This window comes from Psammomys obesus, unplaced genomic scaffold (assembly GCF_907164565.1).
Source record: "Psammomys obesus unplaced genomic scaffold, mPsaObe1.curated_primary_1811, whole genome shotgun sequence".
Taxonomy (NCBI): Eukaryota; Metazoa; Chordata; class Mammalia; order Rodentia; family Muridae; genus Psammomys; species Psammomys obesus.
In genome coordinates, this window is record NW_026596079.1 from 7,659,664 (window position 1) to 7,682,996 (window position 23,333).

The window sequence follows — 23,333 nt, forward strand, 5'->3', positions numbered from 1 at the left end:
GGTTAGATTTTCTAGGTGCTCAAAACATAGAACCAGAAACAGTGAGGAAGTACTAGAAACCTTCCAAGCAAGGGGAAGATAAAATTATAAATTGGGAAGAAAATTAAGTGCTAAACTAGCAATTCCATAATGACAGGAGAGAGGGGAAGTAATTTCTCGGAGTGTGTGTTAATGCAGTGTCATGATGAGGCTCACCATTTGTAACAGGGTCTCAGTGCTTAGCTCAGGCTGGCCTCGGGTTTGTGCCCTCTTGCCTCAGCCTATTCACTGCAGTTACATGTATGTGTAAGTTTCTCTACTGATCCTGAATATGTATGTGCAGCACTGCTGAAGAGCTTGGTGAAAAGAATTAACAAAAGCCTCTGTCATCATGGAACTGAGATTCTTGCATCAAAGAAGGCAACTGTCTTAGTTCCGACGAGGGAACCACCTTCTAGACTCCAACTCAAAACCCAGTGGATTTACCCGCTGCTTCACCCAGATGTGTAGGACCTTCAGCCTTCCCAAGCTCTAATCTGGTTCAAGATTCCATCAGTCTCTCTGCTACCTTCCTTAGGATTTGACACTAGCCGACAGCTGCTCACTCAAACAGTGTTCCAGAGGACGAGAAGCCGCATATGCTAAGGCACCAACTAAACATACAATCAGCTTTGCTCCTGTGCATCTGGACTAATATTAATCACAAACCACCATTGAGACATTTGAGGAAATAATCACACAGATAATTATATTTTGTGATTTAGAGGATGAAGGACTGAGAAAGGATGCCACAAGAGAAAAATCAACCACAAGTAAAAGCTTATTGTTCAGACTTTCATTTTTGTCTAATGCTGATGAACCAGTCATTTCTTTTCTCCCCCCACATCTTTCTTTCTCTTTTCCTTTTTCAGTTTTTATGTATTTAAATATTCTCATTTGTGTGCTGTTTTGATTCATCCTTTGTACATATAGCAACATAGCAGGGGGGTAGATAGTTACTAATACTCAGTACTTATTTCTGGGTGTGTTGCCCATTGCACATGAGACCTTACCAGAGCAGGGGCTGGATTCTTTTCCCTAGTGCCTGACACTAAGCGAGCATCCAAGGACTACTTTCTGAATGAATACATCATGGATCTAAACATTCTTTCATATGTACTTCCATCTGGCCAAAAGAGGCTTGCCCAGTGAATGTCAGTTCTACAGGACAGGGAAAGGGCTACTGGCCCACCAATGCAGAAGTGGAGATGAAAGCACCCAGCTCTATGTTTTGTAAGAATTTTCCGTGCTCAATTTTCAAGAGTTCATTGAGAACTTCTGAGATCACTATCCAGGCCTACAGCTTGAAGGATGATAAGCTTTTCTGCTTCAAAGGGCAGTATCAGGTCGAACAGTCACATTTTCTTAATTCTCAAGTTGATCAACTCTTTGATCTTTTACTCAAGAGCAAAATGAGTCATAAAATAAAAACCCTAAGTACTCATCACAGAGACTGTCACTGAAGGGCTCAGTTGGTCACACAGATCAAGAAATGGATCCCCAACAGTTCCTAGAACCACTGCATGTCGTTTTGCAATTACTATCTGCTCCCCAAACTGCCACCATGATTTTCAACACAACTGAGGGTTTTATTTGCTTCTGAGCTTCATGTAAATTGAGTCGGAACAGCTATTATTTTGGGCCATGTTTCTTTCGTTCAGTATGATGTTTTGCAGGAATCACTCCCACTGCTGTATATAGCTGTACATAGCAATGAGTGTTGCCCCCACTGTTTTGAAACACTGTCTCTATGATCTAGCTGCAGGCTGCTTGTCCATTCCACCTGGGTCAGCAGTCTTCACCTTGTTTTTGCCTATGGGTTTCCCACTGAGCCTCCTGCTATACTCCCCTGTATATCTCTGTTAGGAGTCTCTCAGATGCACCAAGGGTCCTTGGAGGGGAGGAAGATCTTGCTGTGACCAGTGTAGAAGCTTTTTCCAAAGTGCACACATACAGATTTATACTCCCAAAGCAGTGCAGGGCACTCCTACTATTCCAAATCCCAGCCAAGACCTGAAACCCCCTTTTCCCTGTTTATCACTGGTCAACTGTACCACTGTACCAGTTATTCTTCCTGAACAATGAGGCCCCACTGATAAGTGTAGTTGGACTTCTGAGTCAGCAACAGTAGACATACTTACGTATTGCATTTTAGGTAACAGATACAATACTGAGTACTCTTCATATGATAATCCAATCTTCATAACATCTCCAAGAGATAAATGCTACTATGTCTATTTGTAGGTGAAGAACTGAAGCAGAGCAGAGTCAAATGCTGCTAACTGGGTTCCCTGCTTTACTGCTGTGTCTGTCCCTGAGCCTTTGACTAGCTATCACTAGCTTGGGGATGTAGTTACAGTTTAAACTGTTACCTAATTTTTTTTTTTCATATGCACATTCAAACGCAATAGCTCTGAAGTATCTTTTAGGACCCACATCCTATCATGTACCTCACACTGTATTTACCTAAAAATAAACTACACAGTGTAAAAACACTGCTATGAGAACAAAGATGGCAATAATGACAAAAATAAAACCTCTTGAATGTCACACTACCATCAAACTATGTGCAACACGCCCTTATCTGTGTTCAGGAGTCTCCATAAAAATCCCCCCTGGCTATCCCAGGCTACCCCACCTTGGGGTTACTAGTTCCCTACCTGAGGCTAGTGCTACATCCTGGAGAAACCTCATCTTTGGTCCTCTCTATACACTCTTCACACATAAGTTAATTACGTATATTATTATCTTTAAAGTCAACTGTGTTTTGTCTCTGTATCAAAAAAAATCACACACTGACTCTTTCCCAACCACTGGTCCCTGATGTTAAAAAGGGGCATAGGGTCTGCCATCAGTAACTTACAATGTACTGGGAAACAGTCAGACAGGAAAGATCAAATCACTATAAGATAAGTTATGCATCTACACAAGAAGCCTACCAGCTAAAGGAATCAGGGTTGTAAGCAGATAAAAGTGAAGGTGGTAAGTGCTGGAGGAGACCATGCATGCTATGGCTAATCTGACACTAACAGAGGATTAATCTAAACTGAAAGCAGCCTGAAGGAGATGAAAGAAAAGCTGTCTGCCCTGCTCAACTTGCCTAGACTCATATATTCCACATGTTGAATTATTTCATACAATTTTCCATTCCTAAAATAAGTCAGCTCAAGCAGGTTAGGAAGAGGATTGACTTGTGAGGCCCTGGACAGATACTTCCTACTGCATATCATTGTTCTTCATTTTTATTTCTAGTAAAGTAAATCTAAGAAATTATACAACAGTCATGTTTTTATCTAGATAGGGTGTCCCTGGGCTTTTCAAGTCTCATTTTTAAAAACACATTTTCATAAACAACTTTTTTGCAATCTGCACTGCTTTAATTAAAATGTTCACTATGGAAAACAAGCTAGTCGAAGCATCCAGCAGCATTGTACGAAGGAAATGTAACTAACTGCAGTCAAGCCCTCTTCAACACTGAGTTCCAAAATCTGTCAGGATTAGAGTTTTAGGCAAAGCCAGGTATGGTGGTAATTCCAGCACTTGGGAGGCACTGAGGAATGGATCTCTGAGTTCAAGGGCACCCTGCTCTACGCAGTAAGACTGTCTCAGAAACAACACCAACAACAATAGAACAACAACAAAAGCCCCAAACCTTTAGGTAAGCCCAAGTGAACACATTCTTCCTGCTTGACACTCACATACAATCCATGCTAAGGAGTGACAGGTAAATTTCAAAGACATGCCTAGCTTTCCCTAATGGCCTCTCTGATGTTCCTGCACTGGGACTTCAAAAGAGTTCATTCCCAACACAACCGAGGAAGTACTAAAGTGCTCCCAAGTAAGAGGTGAGGACATCATTTTTCTTCAAAACAGCTTCCATCTAGTACAGCCTTAATGGGCCATAAAGTAGGAGAACAGGGCAAGCTGTGTACCTGTTAAAAGAACCTGGGGTTCTGACTTCTGCTTCTACTCAAAAGCATCTCTGACTCTTCAATGGGCTGAGCCACAGCTGCTGTCCTGTGAGGAAATAGTTTCCTGAAGCAGCAGGCAAGGCTTTTTGCCTGACACGCCGGGCTCCACAGTCACCATGTAAATGGAAGCAGCCTTTCCATCATTCAAAGCCACTGCAGAGGACAATGGTACTCTGATTTGGAATGGAATCCATGAATCAAGGACAAGGGCTTGCTGCTCTACAGTTTTGTGGTCATTCACAAATGAAGTTACCTCAGGTGATGCCAGCTCATTCATTGTAAGCACAACAAGTGAGTGATGATGTCTTACTGACTTGACTGAGGCTCAGCATCACCTCCAGTAAGTTAGCAAGCCAGATGGCAGCAGCTGGGACAAATGGTGCTTGGCCAGTTATGCCTGGGCATACAATATTGAGTTTGCTTCTAGCTCTGGTACTTGTAGGGTTTTGTTCATTTTCTTATTTGTTCTAGCCTATGAGTGAGAATGTGGCAAACAAAAGCATTAGCCTAGGGACCAAAGAATTAGGCCCCAATCCTCGCTCATTCCATCTTAGTCTTAGCCCTTGGGAGTCATTGTGGCCTTGGCTGGGTGCTGACCTGAGGCTTGGTGAGCACTGTCCTTCCTACCTTTCCAGATGAGGCACAGCCAGGAATGCTCCTCTGAGTTGCACAAATAATTGTACAAGTGAAACTTACAACAGCTTGTTTACTGCTCACCCAGATTCCCATGGAACATCAGGTGCCTATGCACTACCTCCTGGGAATCTGTAAGGAAGGTAAAGGGGTTAGACCATTTGGCTCTGCTATTCAGAGCTGTACAAAAAAACTCCCAGAGCACAGCCTTCACTTAGCATTTATCAAGTAGGCAAGACCACACCACACATGGCAACTTCAGAACACTGAAGTACATGAGCACACTGTAGTGGATTACAGAAACATACCCCAGACCTGCTGAGGGAAGACCTTCATTATTCTTACTAACCTGTGGGACTACACACAGAATGACCCACAAGCTGAGGCAAGAGATTCGCAGCTCAGCTCAGCCTTAACACACTGAGTGATAGGACCTTATTACGACAGCATGAGACATTACCCAGGCTTCAAAGCTGAATCAATCTTAAGTAAATGAGTCAGATAATAAGAACAATATAATTGTATTTCTATGAAAATTTAAGTTTGTGTATCATGAAGGCTTGAACAAATATGAGTTTTTAAAGCCATTTTTTTTGGGGGGGGGGCCAGCACAATGGCTCGGTAAGTAAAGGTGCTCACTGCTAAGCTTGACGACCTCAGTGCCTTCCCTTGAGTTAACATGGTGAGAGAACCGACAAATTGTCCTCTGACCCACTGACACGCACAACTGCATGTGTGCAAATGCAAACTAAATAAAAATTTTTCGAAACTATTTTAATGCTCCAAATACCACAGCCACTCAGTTTTAGTTTGTTTCTATCATCATGAAAATACTTGCTTTTTGTATTCTGTCACTTTTCCTTCAAAATCAGGAGTTTTATTTATTAAATTAGTTTCTTATTAGCTCTCTCTTGGGTTGTTCACATTGAAGCCATGTTCCACTGGAAAATATTCCATTATGGAATCTTCAAGGTGGGCAAAGTTATAGATGTGGAGACTGACTGCAGATCTGACAGCTACATTATCAGCATTACCTGCAGACTGAGAAGAATCTCTGTCCCAGAAAGGCTAACAGACACGGTTAAGCACAAAACAAATGAGCATCCTAAAGGATGGTGAAAAGCTCACAGCCTTGGAAACAGATTTCTCATTAATGGCACTCGTATTTCATATTTCTTGGCTCACCGAATAAACACCTGAATGTTCATTAAAACTGGCTAGAGATTTTACTCCATTAAGAAGGTGGGTGGCTGGCTCTTTGATCACCTCCCCCTGAGGGGGGAGCAGCCTTGTAAGTCCACAGAGGAGGACAGTGCAGCCAGTCCTGATGAGGCCTGATAAGCTAGGGTCAGATGGAAGGGGAGGAGGACCTCCCCTATCAGTGGACTTGGGGAGAGGCGTGGGAGGAGATGAGGGAGGGAAGGTGGGATAGGGAGGGATGAGGGAGGGGCTACAGCTGGGATACAAAATGAATAAACTATAATTAATATATAAAAAATAAAAAGGTGGGAAAATACATGAAGGCATGACCATGAACTGAGAATTAGGCAGCAGAGTAAGGGACAAGATTTTCACCTCTTGTACTCTTAGATGACATCTATAAACTGCCAGGCCCCATGCAAGGCTTGTTCAAAAGAAAGGCAAAAAAGAAACCCAGAGCCATACAAAGACAAGTATGAGAGCCAGAGGCAGTAGCAGTGCTAAGCGGCAGAGGTGACAGTGCCACAGCAATTGGAACAAATTGGGGTTACCAGTTTCCCTGAAGAGACTAAGAATACAGCCCCTCACACTCCAGCCCGCGCCCCTGGCGCTGAGCTGCTTCTAAGGCTTGTGAACAAACACCAAGTTAGGGAGACAAAAAGCCAAATTTCCCAAATAGCTAGTGCTGGTGAACTTGGATTCCCTTCGCCTTGCTCCTCACACAGCAAAGGAAACCAGGGGTAAGCTTTGACACTGTTCTGTATTAGTTCTTACCTTACAGAAAAAGCCCCTACAAAATGACCAATCTGCTGTTCCTTTTCTGTTGTGTTTCTCCAGCTCATTTGTGTGTATATGCGCAGGTGTGTGTGTCTGCATATGTGTGTACACAATGTTAATCTCTCTTGCTCATGGAACATATACTCTATTTTATGGGATAAAGTATTGTTCAATTCTACAATTGAAAACAATGGCAATTCAGATCTCCAAATGCAACCCCCCCCCACTAATAATGTCTGATGAGGACAGAGGCTCCAGTTGGAGAGGGGAGGGTAAGACAGGAAAAGACATTCAAAGGAAGCCAAGAGCTGCAGTAAGGCATGCAATGCTCAGATCTCTGTGTAGTTAAGGAGTGCCCTGGCACAGATGGAGCCCCTCAAGCTGACATGCTATGAACAAAAGGCCAATGATGGCTCAACAGTCAGTCAGGGGAACAGGAGAGACACTGAACTTCATAATAGGACCCGTGTAGAATTCTAAACCAGTTTCTCTCCTTTATGTGGTAGGGAGTAACAGCATATGTAAAATCTGGCCACAAAGATTTGCATAAATTTTGTCATTGCTGCATGTCAGGCAGGGTGACTTGAATTCATGCTTCACAGCCATCCTTTCATGGTCCCAAGTATTTGGTTCCAAATAAATGGTTACTTCTTTTAAAGCAGGGTTATCACTTATGCCCAAAGTAACAATTTGCAATAATAAATAATTGGTAACAGGTCAGCGAGTCAGAGTTCCCCTGACAACTTGAACACTTTAAGAACTTAACCATGTCAGAGAGAAACTGTGGGGAACCAGAGACATTGCTTACTTGGATGGAACTGGATTTTGAAATGGAGGAGACAGTGAGGTAGGGGTGAGCTGCTGAATCTATGATAACTTTGAGAAATTGTGCAGAACCTTTGTAAACTGTAAGACACCAGTTATTGCCCAGAGTTTGGTGTGCAAAGAACCCACACACATGGAGCAAAAGTGAAGTTAGCTACCAGCGTGAATGTGACCCTGACCGGTGTCCTCCTCCCAGCACTTCACAGAGGGTGCTTAGCTTGTGCAAACAGAAGAAAAACTTCTATAAAAGCAGCACCAAGAGAGCCTCTCCCTCTTGCAGTTTTGTCAGTTGCAGATAACTGATAAGGTCCTTCAGGGACATAAATGTAGCTGCCATACATAGCAAGGACGCATGCTTGCTCACATGCGCGTTTTCTTTTACTGTGAGCAAAAAGCAGCATGCCCCCAGTTTGCAGGAATACTGGGTTCTGTCAGGCCTGTCTTCCTGTGTGATCACACTTCGAATTGTTAAAATGTTCACAGTGAAAACACTGTAGGTTACACTAATTAAGCTTTCAGTTATGTAATTATTTGGGTATAAGAAATAAGTTGGTATCACTGGGAGAAAGGAACTTCTTGTTCTCCAGAAAAAGAGATGTGGGGTTACTGTAATTATGGCTGATTTTTCTACCTTGAAGCAGAGTGTGAGGCCCTGGTGTATACTAAAGACTGAAAACACAGAAATTACATATTTTCTGCAATTTTGGAAAAAAAATAACAATGGTGAACTACTATGCTTTCCTGGAATATTTGTTAAATGAAAGTCTACTCAAGGGAAGGCTCTGGTTTGAGCACGGTAGCCAGCTCTGCCCACGGCTCCTGCCTGTGCCCACCACCTGTGCTCTCGGGCATGGTAATCCCAGTCACATACACTATGACCCAGCAGACATTCTTCTAGAGGACTGAATGGGAGACTCCTCAGTGATTGTGACGAGTGATGAAAACTCTGGGCTCAGAGGCATTACAGAAGACGCAGTTCTCCACCACTCATCTAGGGAAAACTGTATCCCACTTAACAGGACTGCATCCTCAGATTTCCACGTGCTTTCAATGAGTTCACTGCATAGCAAAATCAATGACAGCCTGCCCACTAACTGAGTCTTTCTTGGGCCTTAAATTGTATGAGAATACCTTTCTATTTTAGAATATTATGAGGAAGATGCACTGTCTCAAGGATCCAAGACAGGCTTTCTCAACAAAGCATGTGTTAGGATTTCACCCTATCCCCATATATACTTTAGAAATAATCACTGAAACAATAAATGCTGAAACAGTTTTTAAAAAGTAATCTGGGCTGGTTAAATACAATCAAACAAGAGTTGTGGAAATATTTTTTTTTTTTTCCATTGTAGAGTCAGGAATCAAATCTGAGGCTGCATGTACACTATGCAAATATGCTAAGTCCCCAGCCTCAAGGACATCTTTAGATTTTACATTTCTCAATTGCAGAAGAACTTCTCAGAAATAGGGATGGTCTGATCTCCTTAAAAAAGCAAAAAGAGTTTTAAAATTTATTTTGGGTTACTGGTTTGTTTTAATCCTTATCCTCATGGTTCTCTATTTCATTTACCAAGTTAAAGTGACATAAGACAGGTAAGTAATGAAAGTAGAAAGGGACACAGACTGCACTTAATCAAGTCAGTGGTAACCTCTGTTAAGGAAAGTTACCCTGCTCACTAAGGCAGTTTTGCTAGCAAATTCCTAAAGAGTGTGTCAAAAACTGGTGCCAGTGGCTAGAGAAAAACTAATAAGGATGTGGCTTCTCTCATGAAAGCTAATGATTTCCAAGGCAGGTAAACACGGATGTTTGCACTACACAGCTAGATGCTAACTCATGAAACACATCAACAACTGTGAGTCACAGAGGCCTCAGTACCAGGCGGCAGTTGGCAACTTAAAGAAGGTGAGTAGGGGGAGAGGAAGAAGCCAATCCCCTCAGAGGTTAGAAGTTATTCCTCTGCACTGAAACAGCTTGGCTATCCTAGGAAGCTTAGCCATTATATGTGCTCTAAGATGAAAAAGTCCTTTTCTTGATATTCAGGGCCCTGGGGTGTGAAGTTTGGTATTTTGTACTATTCCTATCCTATCTAAATCATGAAGAAACAAAGTTTCGGGCTGTGCATTCGTTTTGCTTCAGTAATACACCCTATGCATTCAATGATGAAAGCTAAACACTAACTAACCATCAGGATTTCAAACAGTTCAGACCAATGGCCAATATCCGGACACATGTCAGAGACTACCAAGCTGCACTTGTGTCTCTGGAAGAGGACGTTAAGTTCCCGCTGGGTCAAGACAGCAGGATGAGGTTAAGGCAAGCTACAATATGGGAAGGGAGGAGGCCTTTACTCCTCCCTGAAGCGGCCATCAGTGATGTAAACATTACAATATACAGCTGTGGAGCATTTTACATCAGCTGTGCCAAAGGATTACAAAAGGCTAGGCTAAGTGGGAAAATCCTTCAGTTTGGCTATTAATCGGAAAGGGTATTCCAATGAGTAACAGATGTGAAAGTAAACGATCATATGTGTAGTCTGAGCCCTTCATAGTAGGCATCACTTGGTGAAGATGTGCACCTATGCCAAAGCTTTGTTTCCTGCTATTCCTCCTGGATGTGGGCTGGGAAGTCCAAGTGCATGGAGTTAGAGCTAATACCCCCACGCAAATGAAAGCAATAAAGAGAAAGTAGCTGTCAGTAATCAGAATGCAACTCTAACGCACAGAATCAACACTGGCCCATGTGCAAATCACAGCTTCAAGTACCCTGGAGAGCCAGGTGTGAGTGCAGGGCTCAATAAATAATGACAGTTTCTTTTTCCCTCACAATGCTTCAATCTTTGCTCCTGAAAATGAATCAAGTAACGTTCTGAAGGGTTATCATGGCAGTTGAGGCTAAATAAGAGTAAATTCACTCAGGATAATAGTTATTTGTCAATTCACCAATTTGATTGGTCTAATTATTTCCTCATTATCAAAAATTGAACAGAATTCAGAGCTACAGGCAACCATCACCCCCATCCCTACACACACACCCCCAAACTCCTGAATGATGGTCAAAAACACATGTCTAATTTGCTTTTACTTTCCTACTCTGGGCAACAAATGTTTAGATTTACTCATCTGGTTTTTAGGCCGACCAGCATACACACATGAGGCCAGGAACATGGATCCAGCTCACATAGACAGCTCTCAAGCAGTCCTTATTAAGTGTAAGGATGAATTAGGACACAGAAAGGTGACAATAACTTTCTAAACATGTGGTTCTGAAACCAGCAAATAGGTGTCAAATTGCTTAACTCATTCCAAATGGAGGACAAAATGAATTCCATGATCCAATTTCCCACAACCCCTACCTAGCAATTTCTAGAACATCATCCAGCCGTGATGGTCTGAGAGCGGTCGAGGTAAGCTGGTGGGAGTAAAGCAACTCACAACATGCTCCCACAGGGACTGCAAGAGCACTTCTTCTCTTTGTTGTCCCTACTTGTTTTGAAAGAGTCAGTATTTGTGGAAGAACGCGAAGCATGGCCATCACGGTCTGTTCCACAAGAACATAAAGAAACAGGAAAACAAGTAATTTTAGGAGATAAAAAATGGGCAAAGAGCCACATCCTTCCACAACTGAGTAGCAAAACAGAGACTCTGATATGGGCTGACAGCGTTGTTGAGTATAATCACAGGACTCTCTGCTAAGTCAAAGGGGCCAAGTGTTGCCCATCCCTGCCCTGCCACATGCTCAGTTTAGGTGGGGGAGACACTAACAGTAGTGGTAATGCTCAGAGCTCAACAGCTCAGCAACTGCCTCCATGAGCTTCTCCAGCAACAGCTGACCTATGTAGAAGCAGAAAAGGAGGCAGATGATATAGAAAGGGCAGTCTAGGCCAAAAGCATAAGAAGACAGACTGTGGAATTTCAGTTATGTCCTTTACAAGGCAAAGCAGCCACAGATGAAAATTATAAGAGGATTCTGCAACCTTGGAGAAACTGTGCAAAGAGGAACCCAGCACCTTCATAAAGCAGGCAAGTAAGAGCCATTAGCATATCTTATCCTCATCACTGCTGCCATTGACAACTGCCCATGCACTCTTGTTTAGTACATACAGTTGCTGGCAGGAATGATGCATCTACTGACTTCTCATGTTCTCACCTGTAATAAGCAAGGAGACTATACCAAGAATCCTGGGGGTTGGCATCCTTAGTGAGTCCCTTCCCTCTGTCCTATGTTTACAGTTGTATTCCTTTCTCTTTCCTTAAATATAAACCATACCTGAGAACTCATGAACTGGTAAAGAAAACTGGTTGATGCAAAAATACATAATTTTAATTTTCTTCACTAAAAAGATTTTTCACGACAAACCTATACTTTATTAAGCACATTAAAATGACACATTTAAAGGTGACACCATCTTGGTATATTTAGGCAATCAGTTTTTGAGTGACTGACTTACTCAGAGGCAACCTGAGATGGAATATAAGAGAATGTTCTAGTCAGCTCATGGAAGAACTTAACACCTATTTGCCTGACCCTGTCTTGCATTCCCCACAACTGAAATTCTGCCTTAGTTTCAAGCTTCTGACAAAACCGAGCCTATACTTTGGAATTTCTATGCTAAGTGATTTTAATGTTCGATAACTATCTGCTAAGCTGAGGAGGTCAACAAGAGAACACAACTATGACACATTGTCTGCAGTGAATGAACTCGAAAGCTGCAGCCTTCACTTACATACTCTCCATAGGTCTCCTGCGTTGGGGGTGGTGGTGGAGGTCTGTATCCAGTTGGGGGGACACCTCTTGCTCTGGGAGTGAGAAGTCCTCTTCCCCGGCTCACTGGCCCTCGGGTGGAAAGGACTCCTCGGGGAGTTGGTGTCCCACGTGGTACCCCAACTGCAACAGGCCTGGCTGCGACTCCTCCTCTTCCCCTGTAAGTAAGAGGGCCAAATTAGCATTATCTGTCATGTTTTATCACGTTATTCTTTACACACACTGACATCTTAGACAAGTCAATGTTCCACACTTCCATAAAATGTACCAAGAGCCATACAAACAAAGTAAATCACAGCAACTAAACATTTGTCTATGCAGATAGCACAACTCAGAATGGGAATATCCAAGGCAGAGCTTAATTTCTTCATTGCAGTCAATGAATCTCTGACTTCTGGGAAACCACACAAATGATGCCATTCCAGAATGACAGCAAATGTGACTCTAACATGAATGGGTCCTATCTTGTTCATCTATGGAGAAGGAAACTGAGATTCGGAGAGATCTTAAAATTGCCTGCAAACACATGAGAGCAAAGCAGAGATCCAAAACAGTTCCACCTAAGACCAACACAAAACAGGCTTAAGGAAACAGAAGCAGGCATCCATGAAGGATCTGTAACTTCTAGGTCAGCTCTCCACAGCAACCTGCAAATGCAGAGTAAATGCATGAAACAAAGATGTGCTTCCTGCAGTATTCATACCCCTACATTTATGATGCTCCCCCGGTTCTCATCTGGACTCTCCTGAATCACAGCTGGAGTGAGGCAGTGCACAGGAAGACTATGGGGAAAGACATTATCTGTGTTAAAGAATGAGCTTTGTTCTTTTCTTTGCAATGAAAACGGAAAAGTTGTATTATAGCATTATTACTTCCTCCTGTATGATTTAACTTCCGATGCATTCAGGATCAGACAGGTACCCTGAAATAGTAATGCTGAGGCAATGCTGGACGATTGGTTCCTTCTAGGAACCAATGTGTCCTACTCTGAGACTCCAGAGTGGCTCCATGAGGCACATGCCCTGCAAACTTTACCATGAAATCAGGTAAGAAATACGTGAGCAAGAGTTTTAAGTGGTCAGTGCTGAGAGATTACCACATGGGACACAAGGGTTTTATGAATTTGCCATGTCATAGGGAATAAACAAGGAAGATGTAGATGAGATACATCTGGTTTGAGAAACATAAGAAACTAAAAGATGGTTGTAAGAACCGTCTCCTGAGGAAGCTACCCCCAAATCTCGCAATGCCATTAAAATATTACTATTATCATAACAATTTTTTAAAACTTTTGAGACATGGTCTCACTATGTAGCCCTAGCTGGCAAAGAACCCACTATTTAGACCAGTCTGGCTTCTGAGATTAGGCTTGACACCTTGATCTCATTCAAGAACTGAACAGTACTGTTCATCAGGGACTGTGCTCTTTGGAGCTTTGTATCATGATTTTCTCACATTTAGACATTGTGTCTCCAGACTTTCTTCATCTTTTGTTATAAAGAAAACTCAAGATAAGTTTGAGTCCCAATCAACTGGTGATAGCTTTAAATGAAAGGCAGTGTACATGCCATAACCATGGGCAGAAGAAGGGGTTTCTCCAACTGTTACATTCTATAATAAAGAAAGTGTCTCTCTACCTCACCTCTTGGTAACCTTGCCACCTCCACAGAAAGACTAAATTAGAAACTGTTGATGATTTAAGGAACACTGAGTTAACATACACTGGCACTGAGTGTGCTCCATTGTGACATTCTCCAGCCAATGGAGGCTCATTCTGAGCCACTATTTGACCATGAGATATGCAAGAGCTATACGCAACAAAATAAATTTTATTATATACTTTTATACATATAGTAAGTATCAGATGCACTTCTGTATAGTTAATTCACTTTGTATCACTCAAAAGAATACTTCAGACTTATATTCCAACACGGTGGTATCTATATCTGTATCTACATGTGGTCGTACATCACTCAATGGTGGCTAGTCAAAGGAATCCATTAGATGTGGTTGGTGTGCATTCACATAAACTAGAAAACAGAACCTTCTGCGTGCTGGGCATATTCTTTTACAGGAAGGGTAGCACAATAGCTTGTTTACATCACTGTTACCATGGTTACCACATAGTTAAACTATAAAATTTGTTTTAGCTGCATTATAATCTAATGAAACCAATCTCATGTTACAGGACCACATCTCACATCTATCTACCTGGAAGCAAAGGAGCATTCTGGGGGGCTGTTTCTCATCTGATACTTTCTTTAAAGTGATATTTTCTTTAAGATACTTTCTTTAAAGTGAAAATCTGAACAAGACATTCCAGTCCAAAAGGAAAGTCTGCATCTGCACATGTAATATGCAGCACAAAACATATTATCTGTCCCAATGGCAACAGGCAGCAGGAAGTGGTAACAAATGGACAGGCCAAGGTGGAAGACTTTCAAAAATACCTAACTACCAACTATTTTGCATCTGACATAGTGCAAATGGTTAGCTTCCATCATGTGAAAATAAAACTAGCATAGCAACTGCAGTAGGCTGGATAATGTCAGGCCAATCACAATCCTGCTGTTTACATCCTGGGAATCTGTACATGTCACCTGTGCAGGTAATTGTGAGAGAGGGCCTGATGGAATCTCCAGGTGGAAGGATGAGGCCCTCCATACAGTCATATACCCCATACAAAAGGGAGACAAAGAAGAATGACAGAAGAGGAACAGACTCTGTGAAGGTGGGCAGAGGGATGAACGACTGGGGCCAAAGATCATAAAACGCTGGCAGTCACCAGGAACAGAAGAGACAAGGCGAGGATTTACTCCTTGCCAAAACTTCACCCTAGGCTTAACGACACTGAATTGGGAATCAGGGCTTCTGTTTCTGTGAGGAAAAAAACAAAAAACAAAAAACAAAAATATCTCTACCTAACAAATACCTTACTTGTGACAATTAGTCATGGTGGCTACAGGAAACTATAGCAAGTAAGTATTTCAAGCAAGGCCAAAAAGTGGAAATGAACATTTCCATTTCCTTTGTGATGAGACTCCCAGACCCATCCACAGCAATGCTTAGCTCTTTTTCTGCAGGAGCCACAGTGCTCATGCCCAGGCCTGGCTTACAACACAGCACACAAACAGCCACTGGTTAGCCCATCCAGGATGTACTTTCATTCCCCAAATGAATGGGGAGATATAAAATAAATGCTATTTTAAATTCTAGCACATATTCTATCTGAAAAAAAAAAATGTCAATGTAGTTACCAGCTGAGTAGAAAAGTTTAGCTGGGGATGATGGTGCAGACTGTACTCCCAGAACTCAGAAACACTGTCCCCGAAAACTTCATTAACGAAAAGTTTTAATTCTTTTTATAAAGCCATGTCACATTTTTCAAATTTCTTTGAAATATTTTTTTCTATTATAAACTAATCATCAGTTCAGAGATAGAAATAAAATCCCTGTATCGACATGCCAGCATAGGAGTTTTCAGCAGCCCCAGGTCTTGGATGGTGGACACAAAGGCTGAGGCATTTTAGAGCCTCTCACTGACTGACATTGTGAGGCAGGGAACAGCCCAATATGGAGTAGTTAGGACACACACAGGGTATCTTCACAGTCAGTCAGTACACAATACAGGGTATCCTCTTCTCATAGTGCCATTGCCAGTGACTTAAAAAGAAGCTCCATTGCAGGGAATTATAGAATCTGTGCTGGGATGAATAAAACCATGCAACAACTACCAGCTAGGAAGTTGTATGGGATACATATGTTTAGATTCAACTTTCTCACACCAAAGTTAGTCTCATGACTCGACATCACAACGTCTGAATGCCAGTTTGTAAGATACACTGACAACTATTTCTATTTACTAATGACAGCAACATTTAAGGTAACCTAAAACAGAAAGGAAGTATACCCACCTGGTTATTGCTGGTGTGGTCACACCTCGTGTGCGCAAAGCAGCTTTCCCTCGAACCACTGGAACATCTGCATTTTCTGAACCTCCATTCAGATATGTTAATTCCTGGAGCTGTGCTTGCCTAATTTCATCATTATAGTCCTGCACAGAAAAGATATTGAAAAATATGAAAGCATTAGAATAGAAAGCAAGCATTTTTTTTTTAAAGAAAACGAGGTCAGAAGAGCAGTTAAAATATAAATTTACTGAAATAAAAATGAAAATGTTTTCTTTTAAGGAAAACCACAGGTTTTTTTTTTCCCCAGACTAAAATTACAAGTAAGCTAATGTCTTTCCTTTTCTTATGCTTAATTTCCACTTGAGACATTTGTAATAATATTACAAGGCCACATAGCTGTGACATGGACATTGATATTCACAGCTCCATTCACTCATAACAACTGAGCATCTACACATGGACTAGCAGAAAAGCCTAAATGAGCTGGTCATAATATATTCATACCAGGCACAGAGAGCAATGAACGTACACATGCACACATGCTTAGTTTGCTTTTTTTGATACTTACAAACTCCAGGATCCCCTGCCTAGGGAATAGTCCCACCCCCAGATGAGTGGGTATTCCCACCTCAAATAAGATAATTACAATTATTAAAATAATCCTGGTACAAACATGTTCAGAGGACCGTACCACTGGTGATTCAAAATTGTGTCAAGTTGACAATTATCACTAACCACTATGCTACACAAACAAGGAACATCCAAATTTATAAATTTGGTAAGCAATTTGATTCCTGAAAATTTGTGCTTTTTTCACAAGGCAGCAATGTCCGCACATTAAACTCTGAAACTAGGACTCCATCCTCTTTCCTTTTCCTTTGTTACTGTTCTCAGCTCCATTTGATAATCAACAAAACCACAGAATAGATAAAATTCATGTTATCATTGCTACTTTGAAATTTAAAAAAATGTTTACAGTCAAAGAGGAAAGTCTAACTTGGCTGTACAGCACCCCAAAAAGCTTCTCTGTAAGAGGAGTTGTCTGTGGAAGAGAGATACAGTCATCAAGAGGGGTGGCTCTAAGTTCCACACAGAGGGAGATAAGAAGACTCAAAGCGTATTAAATTCCAGAAGTGGCTAAAGTAGCTGGGCTACCCTGAGTTCAAGACCAGCCTAGGCCACACAGTGAATTCCAGGCCAGCCCGGAAAACAAGAGTCTCGTATCGTATCGTATCGTATCATATTGTATCCTATCCTATCCTATCCTATCCTATCCTATCCTATCCTATCCTATCCTATCCTATCCTATCCTATCCTATCCTATCCTATTCTATCAATCAATTGATGAATGAATGAATGAATGAATGAATGAATGAATCAATCAATCAATCAATCAGTAAGAGAAATAAAAACCCAAAGAGGTATTATATGGAAAAATCATAAAAATTATATGGACTCTTAAAGAGAAGGCAGAAACCAAATCATGCGAAGCCTTCCATCACCTTAAAGGTAATCTAAATAATTATAACTAAGGTTGGTGAGACAGTTTAACATTTTTTTAGGGAGCAAACTACAGGTTTAGGCTTATGTTGTGGAAAGGACAAAACAAGCCCTCGGACTACAAAGGAGGCAGGAGAATGTGAAAGCTCCAGGGTTCAATGTGAGTGCAGCCACACAAGGTCTGTGTTGAGCTAGAATCTATCTCACAGCCCTGTGAGAAGTCTGGGGACTGGCTAACAGGAAAGCCACTGCTGACCAGGGCGGATGGATGGAGAAGGTAACTTGGAGTCCATCTCAGTGAGACGGGAAGTGAGGGAGTATTAAGAGCCCCAGGGAAGGCAGAAACTTCTCCTGATATCTGGCTATGAAGAGGCACTAACAGAGGCATGACAGGCTCAGAGGCATCACTAGAAAGGCATGAGCATACTTCAGTGTGGACAGGGAATTTAGGTAAAGTATTTATAACCTCAATTTAAAATCTAAAAGAAACAGACTTACCACTAAAAATTCATCTTTTTTTTCTCCTGACATTACAAAAATCAAGCAAAAAATAAGTAGGTACCCTGGAATTAGAGGAACCCCATGAGCAAGAAGAAAGCTGTCATACAGCATCAGAAGGAGAGGAATGCTAAGTAGCCACTGCCCTTAGCAGAGGAGCTTAGAATGAGGGTAGAACCCTCTCCCACAAGTATCGGAGGCATTGTGCCTCAGAGCTGTCATCTCCATCATTCCATCATTCCAAACTGTCTAAAACAAGACTGCTAATACCTTATCAGCCATTTTGCTAAAACATGTGAAGATTAATAAATAATTTACAAAGCACATTCTAAATAAAATGTGCTAGAAAAAATGCTAATGCTTGCCCTGTGAAAAATTGTTGGAAGGTGTGACACTCAGTTATAGGTGGCTAAAAATAGATTTGATGAAAAGATCATGGCTGAAGCACTGTCTAGACACCAGGAAAAGTCTGGAAAAATAAAGTTAAAATCATTTGCTCTATGTAAGATTAGGTGTTTATAATGGAGCCGACCTTAAAGATCAGCTTTGTAAAACTATTTTAAAATACATAGATATTAAATAATTGAATGAATGGCTATGTGTTTTTAAGGCAACTTAAGGAAGTTTTAGTTGGTTTCCTCTTGTACTATCACATGGGCAGGTATGATACAACCAAGCCATGCATCATGGCTTATGGACTCAAACTTTAACTCTCTAGGTGAAAAATAGAACCATTGAAACCTGTCAATAGTTGAGAGTTGAAAGGGGATTAGAAGTGTAGTCACGTGTGTGTGTGTGTGTGTATGTCTGTATGTGCGTACTGTGTGTGTACACACACATAGTTGTGTGTACATGACTTTTCTATCCAGTGAATTTGGTCTGTTATATAAACCTTGAAAATATGGGGAAAGGTTTTACATGACTCATTAAAAGTAATACTAAAGCCCTGGCTGGTGGACTGTTTCCAAGGATAAAGGTGCTTGCCATCAGGACAGATGACCTAAGTTCAAACCCTGGTACCCATATGGTAGAAGGAGAGATCTGACTCTTCCAAGTTGTCCCATGGAAAACACACACTCCCTCCCTCCCCTCTCCTCTTCAAAAAAAATTTAAAAGAATCATCATAATAAAAAGGAACATTGGAATTCAATGTCTTCTCTGACAATAACTTACTACTAACAATTATTTGTCAAACTATCACAATATTTATGTTCAAGGTTTTCCTGGCATCACTGCAGCATTATATCTATAGGAAATAACTTTAATGCTGATTATTTGAAGACAAGCATAAATAAACTCTGGAATGTGCACACAATATAATGCAGAAATAAAGCAGTATCATTAAACTTTACATATGCTTACAGGAAAAAATGTACAAAATCATATAAATTTTAAGAAACATAAAATAGTAAGTAAAGATGATGTTTTTTAATGACTGAGAAAAGTGTCCTTACACAGAACAAAAATAAAATGGCTCAAAGACACCATGTAAGTAGTTTTAGGATGGATTCAAGCCACACAATAAAATGAAAATACAATAAAATAAGTCATGAAAAATAGCTAAATTGTAGGTAAGAAGAGTCTGTGGCATTTTTGCCTGGGGATGCCATCACTCCTCCTCAGTCCAAGTATGAAAAACCCATAGCTCTGCTGCGGAGAAGCCTCACTTATTCTGGAATAAAGGGTAAAGTACCCCATGCCAGCAGCAATATCAACCACAGTAAAGATTTCAATTGGGAGCGAATGAGGAAGAACAGCAAATCAGCAAGCCAGATACCGCCACCTCCAGTGAGGCAAGCAACACATCAGCTCAATAGAGGAGAACAGAATAGAGCCCAGAAATGAGTCTGGCAATCCCCTAATAGGCTCTTATGATTACTTGCCGGACAGTGAGTCTATGCAGAGGAGACTCCGAGGGATACCAGCAGGAATGAAATGCCAAGACTGACATGAAAATGGGCCACTCTGCATTCCGTACTGCATACCAACAGGGAAATCATATTAAAACTGGTCCTGAGCACAGAGCCTCTGGCCAACCACTGGTCACAACTAGGCTACAAGGACACAGCACGTTGCCTTCTAGAAGGACAGAAAAAACTAAAAGTAAGATAGAAATACATAAACACACATGGTGCCAGCTAGAAAACATGAAGGGCACAGTCTGTGGATTTAGCTTAATTTAATGATTGTAAGAGAAATGGAAGACAAATACCAACAACTGCAGCTTTCTTGTACGTGAAACTCTCAGAATTCATGCTTGCTTTGGTATGTTATCTAAACTCTAGCATTTTCAATGAGCCATTCTTGTAGAGGAAAAGTAGGCAAAGGTAAGAGGACTCAGATGTTACACTTGCAAAAGAAGCAAAAGTAAAATCACTGCTGTGAAATATCCCCAGAAGCTACTCAGCAGAGCTGAGACAGTGAAACTAGGGAACCTGAAAGAGGCCATTTAAACAACCTCCCCAGACAAACAGAGAAAGAGGAAGAAAAACAAACCCACTGCTACAGGGCAGGAGCAGGCACACAAAGATGCACTTATGGGTCATTCAGGATGAAAGGCAGAAGAGAAAGAAAGATGGAAAGAAATAGCAACTGAAAACATCCCACATGTAAAGAAAGCTTACACATCACCATCATGATAGGGATGTGATGGACAAAACCAAACTCTAGACACAGCAAAAGAACAAATTGTTGTGGACAGTATCAAAGTGACCCCTAGGCTCATTACAAGTTAGGGACCACAAGTCATACAGAGACACAGGAAATACACTATGGGTACAAATTGTCAAGATTTATAAAGAATACTCTTTATGTAGGTCAAGTAAACTCAACTCCCAAAAAGTCAAGATAGAAGCAGGTCTGCTTTTCAAGAAAGACTAAAGTTAGTTTTTTAAGCTCAAAACCAACCAACCAACCAACCAACCAACCAACCAACCAACCAACCAACCAACCAACCAACCAACGTACTCAGGGACAGCTCCATTCACACAGAGCGTAACACCAGAAATGACAAGTGTAAAAACATGTCCTATAAGCCAGTCTCTCAGGGTTCCCACCATGTAAGCTTTAAAAAACTAACAGTAAACCATATCTTACAAGAAGTGAAAGAGAACAGTATATAACGCTGGAGTAAATGTAAACTTGGATTTACATATCAAAATCAATTAATGTGATGTGCTATTATTAGTAGAATAAAGGAGAAAAAACCTACAGGGTCATCTGAGTAGGAAAACACAAGAGGACTGGGAAGGGGGTCCTGCACAAAGACAGAGGAAAATATCATAGGCACCCCAAATGCCGGGAATGGTCTTTGGTAATAGCATGATAGGTATGTCAAAGAACCCCAATAATTCTATTAATAGAAATTCATTGAATCTTCTTGATGTCTCTATTTTTTTTTTTAATATGCTCTAGAAACAGTAAAAGTATCCAGCAAGGTCAAAGAGCAAAATCAGTATGGAGAAAATCAATTGTACCTCTAAATAAATGTTCCATTCGTACCAATATCAGAAAACATAAAATATTTGGAAATGAGGCTGGAGAGCTGGCTCAGCAGTTGAAGAGGATTTGCTGTTCTTGCAGGGTTTGATTCCCAGCATCCCCATAGAAGCTCACAATCTGCAACGGCTGCAGTTCCGGAGGATCCAGTACCCTCTTACGGCCTCTGTGAGCACTGCACATTTGTGATGCACAGGCAAAACACTCATACATATAAAATATTTCTTTTAATATTTGGAAATAATTTTTATGAAATAAGTATCAGGCTGGACTCTAAAACTCATGAAATACTTTTGAGTTGTTAGAGAATATTGGGTTTTTTTTCTTTTTTAAATCTTTTATTTTTTTTTTATTAATTACACTTTATTCATTTTGTATCCCCCCATGAGCCCCTCCCTCCTCCCCTGCCGATCCCACCCTCCCTCCCCTTTCTGCATGCATGCCACTCCCCAAGTCCACTGATAGGGGAGGTCCTCCTCTCCTTCTTTCTGATCTTAGTCTATCAGTTCTCATCAAAAGTGGCTGCATTGTCCTCTACTGTGGCCTGGTAAGGCTGCTCCCCCCTCAGGGGGAAGTGATCAACGAGCAGGCCAATCAGATTATGTCAGAGGCAGTCCCTCTTCCCATTACTATGGAACCCACTTGGACACTGAACTGCCATGGGCTACACTTGTGCAGGGGTTCCAGGTCATCTCCACGAATAGTCCTTGGTTGGAGTATGAGTCTCTGGGAAGTTCCCTGTGTTCAAATTATCTTGTTCTGTTGCTCTCCTTGTGGAGTTCCCGTTCCCTCCAGCTCTTACTATTTCCCACTTCTTACATAAAATTCCATTCACTCTGCCCATCAGTTGGCCATCAGGCTCAGCATCTGCTTTGACAGTCTATACTGCAGAAGCTTTCAGAGGCCCTCTGTGGCAGGTTTCAAGGTTGTTTCCTGTTTTCTTCTGGCTTTCAGAGGCCCTCTGTAGCAGGTTCCGAGGTTGTTTCCTATTTTCGTTTTCTTCTGATGTACATCCTCTTTGCCTTTCAGGATGGGGATTGAACATTTTAGTTAGGGTCCTCTCTTTTGCTTAGTTTGTTTAGATGTACAGCTTTTAGTGGGTTTATTCTATATTGTATGTTTATATGAGTGAGTATATACCGTGAGTGTCTTTTTGCTTCTGGGTCAACTCACTCAGGATGATCCTTTCCAGGTCCCACCATTTACCTGCAAATTTCATGATTTCCTTATTTTTCATTGCTGAGTAATACTCTATTGTATAGATGTACCACAGTTTCTGCATCCATTCTTCAGTTGAGGGGCATCTGGGTTGTTTCCAGCTTCTGGCTATTACAAATAAAGCTGCTACAAACATGGTTGAACAAATGTCCTTGTTGTGTACTTGCGCCTCTTTTGGGTATATGCCTAGGAGTGGTATGGCTGGATCTTGAGGAAGCGCTATTCCTAGTTGTCTGAGTTATCCAATATATATAAAGAACTAAACAAGCTGAAAAGCAACAAACCAAGTAATCCACTTAAAAAATGGGGAACAGAGCTAAAAAGAGAATTCTCTGCAGAGGAATATCGAATGGCAGAGAAGCACTTACAGAAATGCTCAACCTCATTAGCCATTAGGGAAATGCAAATCAAAACAACCCTGAGATTTCACCTTACACCCATCAGAATGGCCAAGATGAAAATCTCAAGGGACAACACATGCTGGAGAGGTTGTGGAGAAAGGGGAACCCTTCTCCACTGCTG

The 23,333-nt window shown here is 41.4% G+C and overlaps 1 protein-coding gene across 2 annotated transcripts in view; it reads right to left on the bottom strand.

Annotated features, from left to right (window-relative positions):
* Positions 1-23,333, bottom strand: part of Khdrbs3 (KH RNA binding domain containing, signal transduction associated 3) — a 168,126-nt gene that overhangs the window by 58,226 nt on the left and 86,567 nt on the right. For both annotated transcript variants that reach the window (XM_055626569.1, XM_055626568.1), the window contains exons 5-6: positions 16,101-16,240; positions 12,149-12,344 (exon numbers count right to left, since the gene is read on the bottom strand). In XM_055626569.1, coding sequence (XP_055482544.1) covers positions 12,149-12,344; positions 16,101-16,240 — 336 coding nt within the window. The remainder of the gene's footprint in view (positions 1-12,148; positions 12,345-16,100; positions 16,241-23,333) is intronic.